Raw genomic sequence first — 19,554 nt, forward strand, 5'->3', positions numbered from 1 at the left:
GATGTTTGGTTCCTGGTAGAGGAAGCTATTTGTGTGGTCAGCTAAAGTGAGCATATAGTAGTAACGAGATAATTTATATATATATATTTTTGCCCTGCAGTAAATAAATAAATACAACATACTGGAAATAGTTCAATGTATTTTCATCGGCTGGGTTATGACAGTAGGACAAGTAGACCTTTTGCCATCACCCCCTGGTGGAAGATAAATGCTCGATAACACTTCATGCAAAGATAGTATCACTAACGACAACCTGTTGTTGCACTCAGTGAACAAAAGATGGAGCTTAAGATTTATAAAATTAAAACGAAAAAAACGAGAAACCTTTTGACATCTCCAAGTAACTCAATCGCCACAGGTACTTTGACATGACATTGAGAGGCAGCTAAGGGTGGGGCTTAGATAGTCTACCCCCCACTAAACCTAACAGTTAACATACTGTCGGTCTGAACAGTCCATCATGACGGGTCTCACAATCAGTAATAATCGAGTTAATAGTGTAAATGTTAACGTAACGTACATAAAAACATTAGTTTGTATGATGTGGTGTGTTTAGTTGAAACGATAGACGTAATCGAATCATTGGTTACTCGTGCAATAAAATTTGAGATTATTTGTTTGTCGAATTTAGAAGTGATAGATATAAGTCACTAGTCAAGAGCTCCCACCGACCTCTCTCGGATGTGTTGAGGTGTAAAGGTCTAGAAACACGTGCTGAATGTTCTCGATGGTGGCGCCATCTTCTCACAACTACACAAGAAATAAATGGCGGAAGAATGTAATCCTAACTTGGTCAATTTTGACATCAAACAAATCTAAAACTGTGACCTCCAAGAAGATATCTCTGGACCAAATCCCACGTGTATTGGTCAACTGTCGGTGAAATACTTGACCGAAAGCTCCAAAACAATATTTTATGAACTGTGACCCCACTCTCCTAAAAAGACTCAAAATAGAAAAATTGAATTTTCATGTCGATTGCTGTAAATATGGCCGCAGAGGAGTCCAAAATATACATTTTATTGGGGGGTAGAGGGTTGCTTGTCATATGATATCATGGAATCATTATAAAATAAAAATTTAAAAGCTGTGCGAGTGTATTGGACAGAAGTATATCCCTACGAAGTTCAAAGGCAACCCGCAGAGAATTGAAGGTAGGAAGAAACGATAGATTTACAGTGTGTTTCTTAGGTGATTTAAATAAAATGTCGAATAATAGCATGGTCAGTGTGTGTATATAATGTAAGCTGACAACAGAATAATTATCACAAGCGAACCTGTACATAGCTGAAACTGAATAACTAGTATTATTGTTAGTTATTAACATATATATATCTTTAAATCGATATAGAAAAACAGTGAAGTATGGATTTTTCTAATATGTCACAACAGACAGTCTAATATGGCTAAAAAACAAACTTTAAACAACGTCTTTAACAGATGCGTTTACATCTTATATTTATGGGGTTTACACACTGGTTAAACATTTTTAAATATGGCCATTCCCCCATTTATAGGGAATTAATTATTTTTTAACTTCTTTCCGATGGGTCAATGATACGTTTATGGAGTTACAACTCTAATACCTGGGGTTCGATTCCTCGCGGTGGACAAGGGTACAGAGGGTTCATTATGTAGTTTTGCAGTAAGAAAATATTAGGTTGTTCAAAAAATAATGGCGGATTTTTATATCAAAATTTTAGTCATTTATAGTGATAAGAAACTTGTCTTTTTTACGACTTTATATATACGATTGTAAAAACTAACATTTTCTTCTGTTCGTTAGTGCTTTTATTCTTTTCTAAAACTTTATTTCCAATATTTCAAACACTTATAGTTAATGGTGGAAAAAAAGTTGAACATCATTTTTTGCAAGAATTCGAACTTGGTCATAATACATAATATATATATATATATATATGTAATGCATAATGATACATCACAAACAGCTTATAATATATAATACATAATATATAGTACATAATATATATATAAAATATATAATATATAATATGTAATGCATAATAATACATCACAAACAGCTCACAATATCAACCAAGCATGGATCGAAGGAACCACCTTACTACAGAGTTGGTTCCAAAAGTTTCGTAATGAAGATGTGAATCTTGAAGATAAGGAGGACAGAGGACGTCCTTCTTCTGTTGAAAACAGCCAACTGAAAACATTATTGGAAAGAAACCCGCACCAAACAGTTTGACAAATAACACAAGAACTGAGTGTTGGCATTTCCACAGTTTCTGACCATCTTGAGTAAATTGGAAAAGTGAAAAACTTCGACAACTGGGTTCCACATGAAATCAGTGAAAATCAGAAAAATTGCCGTTTTGAACTGTGTTCTATACTGATTTTGGGCAACAACAATGACCCGTTTCTTCATCAACTTGTCACCTGTGATAAAAAGTGGATCTTTTACGACAACAGAAAGTGATCTGCGCAGTGACTCAACCGTGATGAGGCTCGAAAACATTTCCCAAATCCAAAGTTTTACCAACAGAAGATTATGGTTACTATATGGTGGTCTCCAGCTGGTATTATCCATTACAGTTTGCACAACCAGGGCCAAAATATCACTGCGGAGATTTACTGTAAAGAATTGGAAAAAATGCTATTAAATTTAAGATTTTAAATCCGCCATTATATTTCGAACAACCTAATAAAAACAACATATTTACAAACGATCCACACCTATGTATCTCAGGACAGCTTGAGGTCTCTGTATCCTGAATACACGAAGCTAGCTGTCTTAAACCGACATGTATATGTTGTAGATGGCAGAAAACGCATTCAGTGTTAACTAAAATGGTTTAAATACACGTTTTAGTCGCAGTCACAAAGAGTTGTTCTAACTCTGTCTTGAATAATAACAACTCTGTTAATTATATTCGTTTAATGCTGGTATTTTCGACACATCTAATCTAACAACAAAAGATGACTTCTGTATTACATTAGCTTCAATAAGGTTGTACTTCACAACTCCTAACCTACGATGAATTAAACCATTTCAATTAATAACTATAAATTTGTTAGGTGTGTCTAGAGGTGCTCCTGTGTCACGTGCAAGTGTAACTTTTAAACTTAAAGGTTTACTACACCTTTCATTAGTTCATACAACCTTATACACCCGAATTTGATCCGTTAAAGTCGGCCATTTTGTATAAAACTTCTCACTAGACTCACCTTGAACGGTTCAAGCTAACACGTGAGTAATAAAATTAACTAGTGGTACATCTGAAGGTTTATAACACTAAAACCCGGGTTTCGATGCCCATTGTTGGTACAACACACAGTGTCTGTTGTGTAACTTTGATCTTCATGACAAAAATAAGATTAATAATTACCTACAGAGCCAGAGAGAAAAGAAAATTTAAATTATTAAAAGTCTCATCGTAATACGATGAATACTTAAAGATAATTGAAAAAATGTCTAACTGTTGTGGAACGATGTATTATTTAAGTCAGGAGAGGAGGGTAGGCCAAGATGGGCAAACAATATTATAACTCGAAATACTTTTATCTGGCCGAATGAGGGCGATTTGAATACCATAGTGCACTCAACAGATATTTGCAGCTACGCGCCGCTAACTACAAACTGTTTAGGGCAGAGTCCAAGGACTTTAACCACTAGTCCACACATCTCCAGGTTTTTCTAACATATTTCAACACTTTTGTAATAAAAACTTGTTTTAATTTATACTTTTTTATAATGAGAATATGTGAGAAAGGGGTCTAAAGTTAAATGTTTTTTTTTTTTGAAGGGTCGTGAACTGTCATGAATGAATTACGTATGATATTATACAGGTTTGTGAAGTAAAGGTACGTTTAGCCCATCAGAGGTTTTCCATACACTACCTTTAAGTTAGCTATCCCTAATTTATATTGTAAAAAAAAGGAATATAATTTAAGAACAGAAAACAGATGGGAAAGTTCCCGAATAAAGAGTATATGCGAAAGTTCGTGACAAATATGCGTTACAGTGACGTAAAATGATTCACGTTCGACGGACTTTTTAAAATGAAAACCTTGACTGAAACAAATGTAACTTGTATTACTGACTGGACCTAACTTTTCTATCTAGTGATTTCTGTACGTCTACGAGAAAGGTATCTATGTTAATTCAACTGTGTCCAGCATTTACCTTTGTTATCATACATAGCACTATCTAAAGAATATTTGCTCTAAAATTAATAACTAGTTTGTATCGTTCACTTTTCGTAAGGTATGGATATTGAAAAAATATTGGTCGAATCCCTCTTGTCCTGTACAAAGTACGTAATTAATGGGATTAATTATAGTACTAATAGTATTTGAGTGACTCTTTAGCGACTCAGAGTTCAAAGAAATAAGCCCATCAGGGACTCGGCGTTAAATATGTGGTTAGAACTCTAAAACTCAGGTTTACGTATTGGTTTGGTTTGAAATTCGCGCAAAACTACACGAGGATTATCTGCACTAGCCGTCCCTAATTTAAAAGTGAAAAGACTAGAAGGAAAGCAGCTAGTCATCACCACCCACCGCCAACTCTTGGACCACTCTTTTAGTGGGACTGACCGACACATTATAATGCCCCTACGGTTGAAAAGGCGAGCATGTTTGGTGTGACAAAGGTTCGAACCCAAGACCCTCAGATTGAGAGTAGAGCGCCCTAACCATCCGTGCCAAGGGTTTCAATATATGTGGTAGCACAGCACATATAGCACATTGTATAGCTTTGCTCTTAGGAACCAAAATAAATTTAGGGAAATATATCTTAAAGGATGATGAGAATCCAAACCGGTCATTCTTGGGAAAGAGAAGTCGGGATGGTTAAAAGACATAGGATGGTTTCAGGCCATCCTGAAAAGAAGATTACGCAATTTTTTATCTTACACACATACACACACGTTTATCGATACTGTATAGTATATTCGCAGCTCCACCTAAAAATATTTCTATACATTTCATTGCAACTTCTATTTGTTGTGTCCGATTATATACGAGTCACTTGTTTTATTCAGCGGCCTCTTTTTATGATTGTAGTGGAATATTTAAACCTAACTCTAAATTATTTGAAGAAAAACCAAATTCAGAACATCCACGAAAATATTCTCACATTTTGTAGATCTAATTTAACCTCGATCGCAGCTGCCAGATCATACTATAGCAGTTGTTGGCGTAACGAATACGTAATTACTTGTGTCTGTGAAATCGTGTAGGGAGAGTAAACCGTCAGCCACGAAACTCATGACGAACATTGTTACTTGAAAGGTAAAATACGTATCTGAGGTAGTAATAACAGTGTAAACATAGTAATTCTATTAATATAAGTAAATTATATAGGGAAAGACGTGACTTATGAACCCTTACTAAATTTTCACATTCGGCACTTTTGGAGTCAACTTTTCATAGCGAAATTCTGAAAAACAAAACACTAGTTAATAATTACTTCTTATGATTCTAGGGCTATTTTTTAGACCTGTCACACAAACAGATGTCCTCGAGATGTCCAGAATAAATTTTGCATTACCTTACAAGCTAGTTCTTCCTAGATTTGTATCCACCCAGCATGGCGCTGGCCACTATTGTCGTAGTCATGATAGTAAGTAAAGGCTTGAAAGAAAATAAATAAATACATGAACGTTTATTTATTCTTCAGTTTCATGAACTGAACAGTTGTCGTATTGAAACACACACGTTAACATTCCAAGCGACGAATTCGCGATGTACGGAGCGCTCTAGGCATGCTCAGTAACAAACAAATAAAACAGGTTTATTTAATGTGCCAACTTAAAGGAATAAAACGTGTCAGTTTAGTACCAGGAGATATGTGTTACCTTACCAGATAAGTGGTAGTCAGAATGGTTATACCTTACCAGACAAGTGGCTAAGGCGCAAGTAGCCTTCGTGTAGCTTTGCGCAAAATTCAAAAAACAAACAAACAAACAAACCAGAACTAAGTGTTAATCAGAATGGTCCTACCTTGCCAGAAGTAAATCAAAGTAATGCTAATTTGCGGTATATCAATGGCTCATCAGTAGGTTTTGATACCTATGGTGCACGTAGCTCAGATACCCCTTTATGTAGCTTCTGTTTAAGGAACAAGAAATATGCTTTTGAAACTCTCTTTACTGTGTTTTAACATGTGGTCCCTGGTGTGGTACTGTTGAGTTTTGAAAGCCGTTTAAGATATATTATCCTACATATGTATTGATGATCAACAGACGTAATAAACTTTAAAGAAAGCCAAAAGTTTTAAAATTATTATTTTGCCGAGTGTGAATTTGTGCCACCAGGTGGTTTATTAATAAGTTGATTTTGTTTTGGAACAAAACAACACTGGTCCACGTCTTCTGTGTACACCGCGGAGAATCGAAACCCAGATTTTAGCGTTGTATGTCCATAGATTCGCCGCTATCCCGTCAGAGGACTATCAGTTTGTTTGTTTGTTTTTGAATTTCGCACAAAGCTACTTGAGGGCTATCTGTGCTAGCCGTCCCTAATTTAGCAGTGTAAGACTAGAGGGAAGGCAGCTAGTCATCACCACCCACCGCCAACTCTTGGGCTACTCTTTTACCAACGAATAGTGGGATTGACCGTCACATTATAACGCCTCCACGGCTGAAAGTGCGAGCACGTTTGTTGCGATCGAGATTCGAACCCGCAACCTTCAGATTACGAATCGCACGCCTTAACACGCTTGGCCATGCCGGGCCGGGATTATCAGTAAGTCTGTTGGCTTACAGCGTTAAAAAAAATCGGGTTTCCGCCCCTTCGGTGGTTAGAGTACAAACAGCTTATTGTAAAAGAAAGTGTGTTTTTTTTCGTGGGTGTTTTTTTTTTAACGAGTCCCTTAACATGTGGTTTTACTTGAACAGATTGCAAACTTTGTGAGCTTGACTTTCATTGGCTGTAAAAGACTGTAAACGTTTGACGTCATGCTCGGTAATTATAAATGTGTGAATTATATGACAGACTGTAATGGATAATGTACGCTTACAGTGTTTTTGTTAATTACTAAAAGAAGAGACATTAATTTAAATCTTCTTTTTAATTAATTTTATTTATAACAGCATAGAATGTTTCTAAAACCTCACACAATAATTTTTTTTCATACGCCTTATCACTTTTAAGACATGACGATAACGTGTGAGAACCACACGCATAGCGCGTGCCACGTGTTCGTGAAACATTCGTAACCCTACAACAAAAAATCGTTGGATCATTGATAAATCGTGTACGCAATATAATGTTCTGTGAATGGACAATAATTGTAATAAAATAAAAAGTATAAATTCATCCTATATAAAAAGTGTATTGTCTGTTGTTCCCATGTAATATTTGTCTTTTATAGTTGTTGAAAGACAAATAAAAAACTATTTTTGGACAAAAACTCAAATTCAGAAAAGATAAACACTTTAAGATTTTGACGTCCCCAGTGACACTGCGATAAGTCAGTGGACTTATAACTCTAGAAACCGGGTTTCGATACCCGTGATGGGCACAGCACAGATGACCCATTGTGTAGTTTTGTGTATAACCGCACACAAACAGAATTGTAACATATATCTTCATCAGACTACAATGCTAGTTCACTTTTACATATTGTTTCTATTCTATTGTACTCCAATGTTATATCACTTTTATATATTGTTTCTATTCCATTGTACTTCTAAATACTAAAATATTTCTTTTGCCGGAAGAAGACAATCAAAACGTGTGCGACTCTAGAAACAAGTTAAATTTTTGATAAATATGTTAGATAGTATCGTAGAATACAACCACAACGGCTGTTCTTGTTGGTACTCCGCTGACACAGCTATATGTCTCGGACTTGCAGTCGTATAAACTGGGTTTTGACACCCGTGGTGGGCATAATACAGATAGCCCTTGTGTATCTTTCTGCTTAACTTCGAACAACCTATTCTCGTTCTTAAGTCTAAAAAATGTTATTAAACTGTTTCATGGCTGGAATGAATATATTTGAAATTAAATTGTTTTAAACCTTACAGTTTCTCATTTCATTCATGTTCACGTTTTATCATTTTATATCGATTTTATTTTCTAAACCTTCCCCAGCCGAATCTTCAGTATATTTTTACCGAGTATTTGGCTCCCTGATGGCTTAGCAATAAGCTCAAGTGTTTATTTTGCGAAAATGTAAGATTCTGTCTCCTGTGATGAGAACAAAAGACTACCCATTGTGCAGCTTTATGCGTAAGAACAAACACAACAAAGAAATTATTATTTGTTGCAAAACAATTTGATTCACACAGGGTGTGATCAGGGATAAAACTTGGTAATCAGGAGCAGGATCGTTTTAAATAATAGAATGGAATACAATTCAGGAAATTGAAGTTTACTCCCTAGTGTTTATAAAAGGAAATTCTGTTTCTATGTTCTTAAGCTCAAAGGTACAGAGTAAACGCTGCCCATTTTAGCTATTGAAAACCGATTATAAAGTCATAGACTCTGAGAACTGTAGCTGAGCCCCTGAGATAGGGGTTAACGTGAATGTTTTTTGACGAGACTATTTTCGGTTGCTTTGGTAAGATAATTTTTTTCTTCAAATATCCTAATACTGCAGAGTTTCTGTCTCTATCTAGATAATAAGAGACTTTTTTTTTATAGAGTCAAACTAAAATATATTTGTATTAATAAATAAGATTCAGTGAAATCTGTCAGTATTTATGGGACAGATGCTAAGCCTATTAAATGCTGTTCCTAACTTGAAAATGTCGAAAGTGTCCAATCAACATTATTCTACCACCAACTACCCACGCCAAGGAATTGATTGTTACTTTTATAACTCAGCCAAAACTTACAGCGTGGAGAATATCCTATGATATTGTACACAGTCGAACCCGGCTAGTAAACTCTAAAATCCAGATCTCTACCCTAATGCCACCTTTCGTGAAGAAAGTATTTCAGTGTTAAAACTCGGTAAAAACCGGTTTAATATACGCAGTTCGAAAAAATGAGACGGTATCTAGAAAAATTAAATAACTTACTGTACAGGATGGAAGAAAAACCTGGAAACGTATTGGATTTAAGACTGCTCAGTTCAATAGTTATTACGCAGTTTATTTTGTGGCTTAATATAATTATTTACTTGTCATAAAAAAGAGAATTAAAAGTAATTCTTTTATAACGGTAGTTATGACAAGTTTGGTTACGTATCTCTATGAGAGTTGTACGTCGTAGTGTTGTTGACGCCAAGTTACTCGAACCTTCTAGATTTTATTTTTAACGTTACCTTTAGTGTAGAGTGTTGTCGCATTATAGCATTGCTCGCGTAGTTTATAGAAAAAATTCGAGGTCTCGGTGAACACCTTATATATCAGGTCATCCCTTAAGTAATGTCCAATTTTAGGTTCAGAAAAAGAGAAAGGATTTCAAAGGCTTTTAATGTTATTTAATCAATAATGTATGTTCCATTATTATTAATTACTTCCTGCCAACGATTCACAAGCTTCTGAATGCCACTTCTATAAAATTCTTGGGGTTTGGAGGAAAAGAACGTAGAGAGGGTAGTTTTGATATCTTCATGTGTGCCAAGCTATTTTAAATCAAGATAGTTCTGCAAACTTCGTAATAGATAATAATAAGATGGAGCAAGGTCTGGAGAATAAGGAGGATGTGGAAGTCTAGCTCTTCAATCTTTGCAAATATGATCCTTGCTGTATGGTACCGTGCATTATCCTGATGTAACACAACACCTTTACGATTGATCAAGGCAAGCCCCTTTTCTTTAAGTGCAACATTCAAGCTCTCTAACTGTTGACAATAAAAGTCTGATGTAACATTGAGTGGCAGCAACTCAAAGTGTATCACACCAACAATATCCCACCAAACAGTTAACAAGACTTGTGTAATTGATGTTTCTGAAATGTTTCTTTTATTTGCTTGTCTGGTTTTAAGCTTAAAGATGAACTCCATACCTGGTATCGTCGTATTGTGTCCATGAACCCAATATTCAGAGATTGTGGTATCGTCGTATTGTGTCCCTGAACCCAATACTGAGTGTTGGTGGTATAGTCGTACTGTGTCCCTGAACCCAATACTCAGAGATTGTGGTATCGTCGTACTATGTTCCTGGACCCCATACTAAGAGCTTATGGTATCGTCATACTGTGTCCCTGAACCCCATACTTAGAGATCGTGATATCGTGTTACTACGTTCCTGAACCCAGTACTCACAAGCTTATGGTATCGTGTGACCCTCACTCTCATGCAACCAGGCCGTTTCAGTTTCTTCTATATCATTTGAACACTTTCATAGAACGTTTTTTATGAACTTTAAAGGTTTCTTGTTGTATATTTTCAACAGAACCTTATCATTATAGGTATTTACTGTCCATAACCTGAGCCATACATATTCTAAACGACCACATTACAGACTCCAAAGTTAAAATATTTCCATCTCTCTTTTAAAGCTGTTGACCTCAAATAGGAAACACCAGAGAGTATTACAGTACCCTCCGCCTATGCATCTGCTTGTAACCGATAGCGTAGCTACACAGTCACAGTTATAATGACCTCATAGTTGAATACCGAATCTTGGCCAGTCGCTCCTCGCCGCTCATACTTCGTAGTTCGGTTTGTTAACCATTAGCCCACGCCTCAGTTGCCTAGTAGTTAACGTAGCCCGGACTATGAATTTGAGGGTTCGTGGTTTGAGGACCGTACTATTAAAGTGACGGTTAGACTTGGTGTTCTTAATGTGTCAGCTGCATATTTCAGTTCCCATAAATGATAAGCATGGTATGTAGTCGTGCTCTCGACTCGCGACTAATTAACTCATGCTGAGTCTAAAGAAGTTTCTACAGCATTTATCCGTTTTGGATAAAGTTAAAATAAAAGATGTCGTGACCAGGGTGGTGTTCTAGTCTTCTTCTGCTAAGATTCTTCAGAATAATTTAAAATTAATTTCGTTTATTATTTGCGTGGTTGATATATATTATTTGTTTGTTTCATTCAACAGATATCGCTCGACAGAAGACGATACGTCCTAATCGTGTGCAAATTAACAAGGATTACGAGTCAGTGCTAGGTCAACGTGTGGAACCTAACCTCAAATTAACCTTTAACCCTGTACTGGTGGATGCCAGACTTTCAGCTTTTTTCACCAGTTCTTCTACAGTTCACACTACGATGCAAAGCTTGCAACTTCGTCCTGATGCACCTGTCGCGGTTCCTTTGCCATTTTTTCCGCACCCCTTCCTTGCAATGATCGACAATACTGCTCTAGGGGGAGAGTCCCCCTTCGTTTTGACAGAAACTAATCTTAGTCTGGGAAAAAGCAGAGAAAGAACTAAAAGGTCTGACAAGAAACTAGCAAGAAGGCCTGTGTCATCTTACAGTTTCTCACCTGTTTCTAAAAAGAAACCCAAGTTTGACTTTTCTAGGCTGGCAGAATCTGCCACGTCCAAAGACGATGACCTCGACTGTTTTGTTTCTGAACCCATGGGGCTTCACACAGAGGAAGTGTCAGCTCAGCCAGCTATCATTAGTAGCCACACCTTTCCTCTAGTGCTACCCTACTACAGTGACCCAGACGCTGGACGAAGTAAAGCAACACGAGACACATGTGCTTCGCGGCCTAAGAAAGATTTTATCTGTAAATATTGTGAACGGAGGTTCACCAAGTCTTACAACTTATTGATTCATGAACGAACCCATACTGATGAACGACCATACTCCTGTGATGTATGTCATAAAGCATTCAGAAGACAGGACCATCTCAGAGACCACAGGTACGAAAGCTTTTTTGCTATACCCGTTATAAATTCATTCAAAGATATGATTAAAGATAATTTACTAAATATATCTTATGTCTGTGGTAAATATTTAAGTTCTAAACCCTGTTTATCCACTAGTGTTACCACCGTAAACTAATTCAGCCAAGGTATCTGTTGGTGCCGGGCTAAAAATACAACATTATAAATGGAGGCATGGGCCACACGTACCCAATTTTTCAGTCTTATCACACGATCTATTCTTGCAATACAGTGGTAACCTTACTAATCATGCATTAAAATACGATTTCGATTGGTTGTCGATATTGTAATGTCGACCTTCTCGCAAATTAGAACCTCATTTATCATATTCATCAAGGCGATCAAATCGAATCGTTGACAAACTAGAACTGTTCTTCTAATTTCTTATGCTATTGTTATTTTGTTATTTTTTGAATTTCACACAAAGCTACACGAGGGCTATCTGCGCTAGCCGTCCCTAATTTAGTAGTGTAAAACTAGAGAGAAGGTAGCTAGTCATCATCACCCACCGCCAACTCTTGGGCTACTCTTTTACCAACGAATAGGGGGAATAACCGTCACATTATAACGCCCCCACGGCTGAAAGGGCGAGCATGTTTAGTGTGACGGGGATTCAAACTCACCACCCTCAATTTACGAGTCGAGTGCCTTAACCACCTGGCCATGCCGGGCCGAGAATTGCTTATGCATTGAAACTTGATTAGTTTGGGGATAGGTGGATGGAGGTGTTCACCTGAGTTTCGCTGCCAAATTTCGTTGAAACTAATTAAGCCAGATGAAACAGTCGTGACACCAGCCATTTCTACGCCATTGTTAATACATAAAAAATATTTCCTTTAACCATTTTTTATCCAGTTACACACAGGTCTTTATTTCTCCCGAAATTATCTATTTTATACCGAAATCTTGTTATTTGTATCTGTGTTGTTACTTTAAAATAAATATTTATTAAAATTTATTAACGGCAGTTGTTGGATCTGAATGATTTATTCCAACATTGAGAGCTTAAACACTAACAACTATTTACCAACAATAAGAAACGAGAACAACAAAGGTTCTTATAGACGTGTGTTTTACGAGTTTGAACATTTGTTCATGCAAAGTTTTGGAGTCTTTCGTCAGGCAGTATGAACCATGTCACATGGAGAAAAGGGTTAAACAAATCGTTGAACAGTTAGGATATACAGATTCTAAATTCTAACGTGTGAAACACGTTAACAAAAATGTTGTTAGAAGGAACAATGCTGAAGCTATTGAAAAAAACAGTTTAATAAATAACAAGTATTGAAATGACAGAAATTGTATTTTAGAAATTAAAAGGACAGAAAAGTAATAATCACGATTGAATAGTTAAGTTTATAATACCAACACTTTGTTTTTTTACTTGTCCAAATCAAAGTACATCCAGAACAACCTTGTATCTTTACTTGTTCAATTTGTGTTTTTTTTTGTATTTTTCTTGTCTAATTCAAGGTACATCCACTCCAAAGAGAAACCTTTTAAGTGCACAGAGTGCGGGAAAGGGTTCTGTCAGGCTCGGACGTTAGCGGTTCACAAAGTCCTCCATTTGGATAATTCTCCTCACGAGTGCCCCACCTGTGGCCGCACTTTCAACCAGAGGAGCAACCTAAAAACTCACCTCTTGACCCATACTGACCTCAGGCCCTACCACTGTAGTTCCTGCAGCAAAGTTTTCCGTCGAAACTGTGACCTTCGCCGCCATATTCTTACTCATAGCATCGAACTTTCAGAAAAATGGAGAAACTCTCTTTCACCCTCGTCAAAAAACGCCATTTGCCACGGTGTCGAGACCGCCACCTGGCGAACAAATATATTTTCCTCCGAGATAAAATCCCAAAACCATCCTTCGGAGGTCCTAAATGTTGAAAATTGAACATTCCAGACATCGATTTATAGGATTCATCGACAAATATTCATACTATATATAAAAATTATTTCACCGCTAAAAAAGTAATCATTGTAAAAAAAACTAATAACGTTAATTTATTTTATATATGGAGTTAAAATGCTATATATATATATATTGTAAAAATAGGCATTTTTGTGTGTTATGCCCCCAAAAAAGTTATATAAACTGCAACTGTAACTGAGAAATGATAATAAAAAAGGACCCTCAAAGTAGTTAATGTGTGAGAAACCTTTTCATGTTCACATTTCGTAGAACAACACTTTACAAACAACGTGTTTTTATCTGTGTGCGTCATAACAGAGGAGTCGAACTAACAGGACTGAAAGCATAGGTTGTCTGAAATTAAGTTAACAAACGTAGGTTAGTACCTATTATATTTCCATAAATTTTGTACGTGTTTTATACAACTGACCGACGACGTTATATACATTTAGATATATATATATATTCTTTTACCTTGGGAGATTATATGCGAGTTCGAATGTCCGTACCTACACCGAATATATTTTCAAAAATCAGTATCAGATTATCTTTATATTATTGTTTGTTTGTTTGTAGTTAAGCATAAAACTATACAATGTATAAATCCAGTTACTAACCACTGTGCCACAGAAGGTGATAAACAACTGGATAATATTGGCTTTAGGCCATTGCCATTTGTAGGGAGGTCTGAAGGCATGCCTCCCAGAATTAAAAAAAATGAATGCTATACGATTGTTTCTTGAGTCTTACAAGTACGGTATATATACACACAACGTAATGTACTCAATTAAGTGAAGCAAGTTTTAACACAAAATGTAGTTATACATGTCAACAAAATGGTGGTTAGGCCATAACCCGACTAGCTTTACCGCTTACCCTGAGTGTAGACAAGTGAAAGTTATGTTCTAATATTAAGTTTGCAGACTATGGATCGTCAACAGTGCCTTAGTACCTCTTCCCAACCTTACCCATAGTGCAATGGCACAGGAATCTCATCAGATTTGTACAGTTGAACGAGCGGGAACACCAGCGATCGCCTCCATTTAAAGGTTAATAAGCGATATTTGATAATTTAAGATACTTGGAATTTGTCTACCCCCCCGATCCACTAGCTGACAGTTCCTATGCGTGACGTTAATCAAAACGTTTGGCAACCTTAATTAATCTTAAAAGCAATTAAACCTAATAACGTTGATTGTTTCGCGCAACAACCACGGTATGGCGCTAATTAAAACGTCTAAAAAACTTAACCAACTGGCAGAAGAACGTTTGTGACGTTGTTGAATTCCCACTAGTTTCTTTTAGTAGCAATAAAGTCTATATTTCACTGTATTGCTGAAACATTGTGTCCCGTATACAAGTTTTAGGCCTAACACTGCTTTCACTTAGATTCGTACATTTCTCCCCACATTCCCCAAATATACCAAAGCCATTTTACTGGTCCAAATGTGGTGACTAGAACACTGAAGTGGTTTGTAATGTTCACAACACACTTACGCACAGAGAGTTTTGAAATATGGTGCAAATTAATATTTGATACGTATTACCTTCGTGTAATTTTTAAAGTATAAATTTCAAATTTTAAAGTACATAACCCTAAATTTTAACGAACCAGTTCGTCCCAGAGCCTTGCTTTAAAAGGAAACAAACAAACAAGTCCATGTACAAACATTCGAGAAACGTTTTACAACAGTATACACATGTAAAGACGTGTTTGTAATTAGGAGACGAAATAATTCCACAATATTTATACTTAAATCACCTTAAACTAAGACTTTTGAAATATTATGTGTATTTTTGAAACTTCTAGATTTATAGGTTCATTAACGATGGTCTTAAGCCCCTGGTTTACCAACGACACTTAGGCCCACGTTATTCTCAGCTGCTTTAAGCATTTTTTTTTGTTCTCCGTGTGTGTTCTCTGACACGAGCATTTTTTTTTTGTGTGTGGCATGCTTGTTTTTTGGCTGTCATCGTTACAACTTGTCGTGATAACCGTAACACGTGCACTAAAGAACTATACACACTTTGTAGGAGATTTTTTTTTAATGTGCTACTAGAAACGGAGCATGAACAAATATCTGCCTTCTCCCGCTCGGTCTGCCTTTGAAACTTGAGATAAAATGGAATTATAGTGTTGTTCATGTTGAGAAACCAATCCTCTGCATCGCAAGCTCCCACCCCTCTTCAAATAATCAAACCGTTTCATAGAACTCTTAATCTTTCCTTTGCTTTGTTTTCAAACTTTCACGTGAATTGACTCACAAAGATAAAACAACGTATACCGAGTACACTTTTCCCATAACCACAGCTTTGTGTAATTCACACTAGATAAACTTGTCAATGTGTACACTTGTTTAGAGAAATTTCTTAAGAAACTCAAAGAATTAACGGTAGGTTTGGTTCAAATTGATTTCAAAATAAAAACCAACGCACCTTGATTAAAGTTCTCGCGTAATATGTAAAAATGGATAAAAACGGACACTGTTTTCTTATTATATTCGGGGGGTTGGTTTCATATCAGTGGTTTCAATACCGTAAGAATTCCGCTGTAATATCCCATCAGTGTATTTTATACGGTCATGCGCAGAACGACATTTCTTGTGTAGCTCTGCGAAGGAACTGTTTGTCAACGAAGAATAACGCATTTACTTCATTTCTCGTTTGCGTCACCGAATGACTTCAAAATGCTAATCTTCATTTCGAGACATCAGCAAGTTAATAATGACTCTTAAAAACAAGAAAAGTGATTTATTACATTTAGAGTGTTTATGTACTTATACAGAACAGTCAATAAACAACACTGAATTTATACCCTTCGTTCGAAAAGTGATTTCACACCCACAATAATTTGTGGAAGCCATATACACCATATAAATAAGGGTAACTACAAATCTATACGTTTTGAAGAAATATAATGTTCTAAAAAATAACGTTAGAAAATACTACAGTTACCTTAAGGTGATTCTACCAACATTTTTTTTACTGTTTTTACATGATATTTACATGACTTTCCATGCCTAGCAGGAGGGTGAACAAATTAGATTTTTTTTCAATAGGCTCCTTTCCTTAAAAATCTGAATTCGCATCTTTTGTTCTTAGCGTCAGGGATTGACTGTTCGTATAGAAATCTATTTTTAATAACTTCAAGAGAGTTTAGACTTGCCACTTGGTTCAGCCAGTAAAATAAACTGTAATAACTTCAAGAGTGTTTGGGCTTACCACTTGTTTCATTCAGTAAAATAACAGTTGGTTGGGCCTAACGTGACTTAGTACTCGGGTAGCAACATCTGGGTCGCGGGTTAGAATCTTTTATCAGCCTGGCTGTGATGGGTAATGTTAACTAGTCCTCCCCCATAGTCTATCACTTATGAATTAGGGACAGGCAACCCTCGAGTAGCTTTAAACGAATTCAACAAATAAAGAAGTTTCTGGAGGAAGGATTGGCTGAAATTCGAGGGACTATTTGTAAAACTGTTGTAGGTTAAGTGTATGCAAAAGTTAACGTAGTTAAAGAAGCGTGTTAAAAACTATGCAAGTTAACAGATTATTACGCAAGGTTTAAAGCGGTAGGTCGAACACAACCACCACTATAAAAAATTGGTAACTGATCAAAGGTTTGTGTGTTTTCAGGTAAAACATTTCTCGGTAGTTCTTTTAGAAAAAGGCTTAACAGATAAAACAAATGATGTGTATCGCATCTTAGCAAGATCCTGTTTATTCGACACCTTTTGTGATACGTATCAACTCTGCCAAGACCAGTTAGGCCTCAAGATCTTCCACATGTAGTGGTGGAATGTTACTCAAGCCAAAGCTAACACCCTTTCTACACCTTTAACAGAAGAACCATTCCCCTCATCTGTCATACGTATTTCTGTTTACTCATCAGATGATGTTTGTAAAAATTAAATATTTGTCTTTCATACAAACAAGTTTTATTGTAACTAATCTATTATCTACTGGTTCACTCGACAATCCAAATGTTGATTTGACTTCAGAATGGAGGATAGAATTTAGCGGTTGAAGACAACAAATGACCTTGGTAAGATATGCGTTTTGGAGTCACTCACCTCCCGATGATATCCGGGTGTAGTAGGGTCACCAGAAGGCGTGTTGGCTTTTAATAACTGCTTCACTTCGGTATTGTTTAGATGCGCGCAACTTCCCTCTTAAGAAAAGTCATAAGAGACAATTTATATTTTTTACCCAAATTTTACTTAGTTCAAGCGTTACCAAAATTTATCACTCCCCTTTCCCTCCCTCCCCAAAACAAGAACAGTTCAACATCAATAGTAACGAACCTATTTTTAGTACTTTACTGTTTAAAGAATTATATTTTATATCCATAATTTATTTTTCCCCCACTTTCTTGAGTACAAGAAATTGGTGCTTTTTTGTATTCAAATCTTTTATTCTTCGGTTTACTTAATTGTTACTGTTCACTTTTAGACGCCAGTTTTATATGTCTCCCGATGGAACAGTGGTAAGTTAACGGACTTACAATGATAAAACTGGGATTCGATTCTTCAAGGTGGACCCAGCAGATAGTGACTTTGATCTAATACAAACAAATGGAACGCTTATGTTATTGAAAATGATTGTTGTGTTTTCAGGATAGCACGTGACTCAACAGTAATATCGTAACAGAATATTAAGTTTGACTACCGGCAACCCTCAAGGCTTACAATGGTAAAATTTCAGTTTCGATATCTGCGATGGAAAAATAGTCTATTGTATGGGTTTATGATCAATAGGAAATGAACAAAGAGTAACATTATATACGTCACGCATGTATCTGTTGCATGCCGGGCTAACAGTGAGAAAGGATGAACTCCAACGGTTAGAAGCAAACTACACGAAAATTTCAAAGTTTCCGTCATCACCGAAGATGATGAAAAAGGAGATATTATCTTCAACAGCACCCTACAACCCTAGACCCGGCTTGGCCAGGTGGTTAAGGCACTCGACTCATACTCCGAGGGTCGTAGGTTCGAATCCACGTCGCATCAAACATGCTCGCCCATTCAGCGGTGGGGGCGTTATAATGTAATGGTCAATCCCAGTATGCGTTGGTAAAAGAAATAGCCCGAGAATTGGCGGTGGGTGGTGATGACTACCTGCCTTCCCTCTAGTCTTACACTGCTAAATGAGAGGATGGCTAACGCAAGTAGCCCTCGAGCAGCTTTGCGTGAAATTCAAAAAACAAACAAACCTGTATTCAAGTTATCAGTTTTTCTTTTACTCAGTATCCCAAATTTGATACTGACCTTTACGTTATTTTTTACTTATTTTCACTGTATTTTAATCAATATGGTTAAATACAAGCAATCTTTTAAATATTCTTTCACAATGAATAAAACGGCAATTACGTTTTTCTTTTTTATTACTAAACGGGCCTTTTTTATAATACGTTTTGCCTAGTAGCTTTATTATAAATTCTGAACTACGTTTAATCGAATGAGTATCGATTTGTTTTAATGAAAACAGTTCGAAGAAAATGTTCTCGAAAGGCAATAATTAGTAATCTAATGATATAAAAAATACCGACTAAATATAAATATGTTTGGTATAAGTGACTGTTGTTTTATTTGTAATTGTGATAAAAACGGCGGTTTAAATCTTTGATTTAGGCTTAACGTGATGAATCACGTCTAATTGCCTTTCTTTAAGTGTCGCCTGTCTTTGTCCCCTAGGCAACTTTCTATACCATATTACAACTTAATACATGTACTATTTTACATTGTTGTCCATTTCTGGATAGTTCTCGGGAGAACTAACCGCTTTCTGTTTTTATTTGTTTGAAACAACTCTTTCTTGTTATGCATTTGAACGAATGCTTAAAAACAGTTTAAATTCGCACATAATTCA

At 36.2% G+C, this 19,554-nt stretch overlaps 2 protein-coding genes and 1 long non-coding RNA gene across 7 annotated transcripts in view; 1 reads left to right on the forward strand and 2 right to left on the reverse strand.

Moving 5' to 3' along the window:
- Positions 1-13,916, forward strand: part of LOC143238387 (uncharacterized) — a 98,228-nt gene extending 84,312 nt beyond the window's left edge. For all 5 annotated transcript variants that reach the window (XM_076478555.1, XM_076478552.1, XM_076478553.1 and 2 more), the window contains 2 exons: positions 10,979-11,750; positions 13,248-13,916. In XM_076478555.1, the coding sequence (XP_076334670.1) occupies positions 10,979-11,750; positions 13,248-13,668 (1,193 nt within the window). In that variant the 3' untranslated portion in view covers positions 13,669-13,916. The remainder of the gene's footprint in view (positions 1-10,978; positions 11,751-13,247) is intronic.
- LOC143238386 (putative enoyl-CoA hydratase) overlaps positions 2,171-19,554 on the reverse strand; it is a 55,156-nt gene continuing 37,772 nt past the window's right edge. Inside the window, exon 8 of the mRNA XM_076478549.1 lies at positions 2,171-2,604. Coding sequence (XP_076334664.1) covers positions 2,186-2,604 — 419 coding nt within the window. The 3' untranslated portion in view covers positions 2,171-2,185. The remainder of the gene's footprint in view (positions 2,605-19,554) is intronic.
- Positions 13,518-17,919, reverse strand: LOC143238389 (uncharacterized). Its single transcript, XR_013020558.1, has 3 exons — positions 16,909-17,919; positions 16,123-16,416; positions 13,518-13,650 (listed from the first exon to the last, which is right to left on the reverse strand). It is a non-coding gene; the product is annotated as an uncharacterized LOC143238389 (long non-coding RNA).

This window comes from Tachypleus tridentatus, chromosome 13 (genome assembly GCF_004210375.1).
Source record: "Tachypleus tridentatus isolate NWPU-2018 chromosome 13, ASM421037v1, whole genome shotgun sequence".
NCBI lineage: Eukaryota > Metazoa > Arthropoda > Merostomata > Xiphosura > Limulidae > Tachypleus > Tachypleus tridentatus.